This window comes from Macaca mulatta, chromosome 11, assembly GCF_049350105.2.
Source record: "Macaca mulatta isolate MMU2019108-1 chromosome 11, T2T-MMU8v2.0, whole genome shotgun sequence".
NCBI classification, from domain to species: Eukaryota; Metazoa; Chordata; class Mammalia; order Primates; family Cercopithecidae; genus Macaca; species Macaca mulatta.
This window is the reverse complement of record NC_133416.1, coordinates 62,416,491-62,418,110: the sequence shown is the minus strand read 5'-3', so window position 1 is coordinate 62,418,110 and position 1,620 is coordinate 62,416,491. Positions and strand designations below refer to the sequence as shown.

Genomic DNA, 1,620 nt, shown 5'->3' with positions numbered 1-1,620 from the left:
GTAATAAATCAGATTTCACTTTTGTATACACCAATAATGCACTCGGTAAGTGATCAAACCTAGGTAGTCTACTGAACTCTATGTAGAATATGTGACAAATTGGGTCCCTGAATTCCAGAAGAGTGGAAAAGAGCGTGGAAAAACTGAAGTCTCACTTTGTCTTCTTCTGAGAGAATTTTGAGAGGAAATCAAAGAGGCACTAAATAACAGGCAAATGCTTTTTACCAAAACCAGGAAATATCTTTTCTACACGCTCTCAGCATGAGGGAGAAATGGGAGTCAAGATTAGGCTTTGGAGATTAGGAAGACCATAATGAAAATTATAAGTCAAAAAAGAGGTAATATTACTGAATACAAGCATTGAAAAACTTTGTACATACTCCACTCTGCTTCTTTTATTTTACTAATAACCTTAATAATATCATTGAAGTGATTCATTTCATTGAGAAAAGTTCAATCTTTTTGACTATGTGCTTAAAAACATATTTTACTTGTTTGTTTCTCAGTGTATAAATAAAGGGATTCAACATGGGGGCAACAGAAGTGCTGAGCAGAGCTATCCCTTTATTTAATGACACTCTTTCTTTTGCTGAGGGTTTCACATACATGAAGATACAGCTGCCATAAGAAATGGACACGACCACCATGTGAGAAGAGCATGTAGAAAATGCTTTTTTTCTCTGTTGAGAAGAAGGTATTTTCAGAACAGTCCTGAAAATATTTGTGTAGGAGAGAATCACTAATACCAGTGTAACCAGGAGTGTCAAAATGGCTGAGAGAAGCATCATTAATTCTATTACGTTGGTGTCTGTGCAAGAGAGCTGCAGTACAGGAGAAACATCACAGAAGAAATGATCTACAGTGTTGGCTGCGCAGAAATCAAGCTGGAGACCCATCAGGAGCGGTGGAAAAATTATTAGGAAGCCAGCCATCCATGAAGCAAAGACTAGCAAGTTGCAAACTCTGCTGCTCATGATGGTGGTGTAATGCAGGGGTTTGCAGATGGCCACATAGCGGTCAAAGGACATGGCAGCCAGAAGAAAAAATTCAGTTGCCCCCAAGAGAATAGTGAAAAACAGTTGTGCTGCACAATCGTTGTAAGAAATGGTCTTATCACCTGTTGCCATACTAACAAGAAATTTGGGAATACAGACAGTTGTGAATGAGACTTCTAAAAATGAGAAATTTCGGAGGAAGAAATACATGGGTGTCTTGAGATGCAAATCCAGTAGAGTGAGGGTGATGATGGTTAGATTCCCAGTGACGCTCAACATATAGGTGAAAAAAAGGAGAAGAAAAATAATCACCTGTAATTGTGGATCATCTGTCAGTCCAAGAAGAATAAAGCTTGCTACTGTTGTATGGTTTCTCATAGTGGATTTCTATTTTAAAAAATAAGAAGAAAAATTAGAACAGAAGAGGAAAGATCTGCATAAGATACCCATTTTTCTTGAAATCCATAATAAATACATTGCTACACACACCCAACCTCCTTTAACAGCAGCCTATAAAAATTAGCTTATGTGATTTTTACTCAAAATGTTGCTAAATACATGGAACTTTTTGAGTTTGTTCTGTTTTCTCAATGGCCATAAATTTAAGCATTTCAATGGGATAATA

At 37.0% G+C, this 1,620-nt stretch overlaps 1 protein-coding gene across 1 annotated transcript; it reads right to left on the bottom strand.

Annotated features, from left to right (window-relative positions):
- Nucleotides 1–434: 434 nt before the first annotated feature.
- LOC107000885 (olfactory receptor 6C74) lies at nucleotides 435–1,373 on the bottom strand. Its single transcript, XM_015151905.3, has one exon. The coding sequence runs from the start codon at nucleotides 1,371–1,373 to the stop codon at nucleotides 435–437; it is 939 nt and encodes a 312-aa protein (XP_015007391.3).
- Nucleotides 1,374–1,620: the final 247 nt, after the last annotated feature.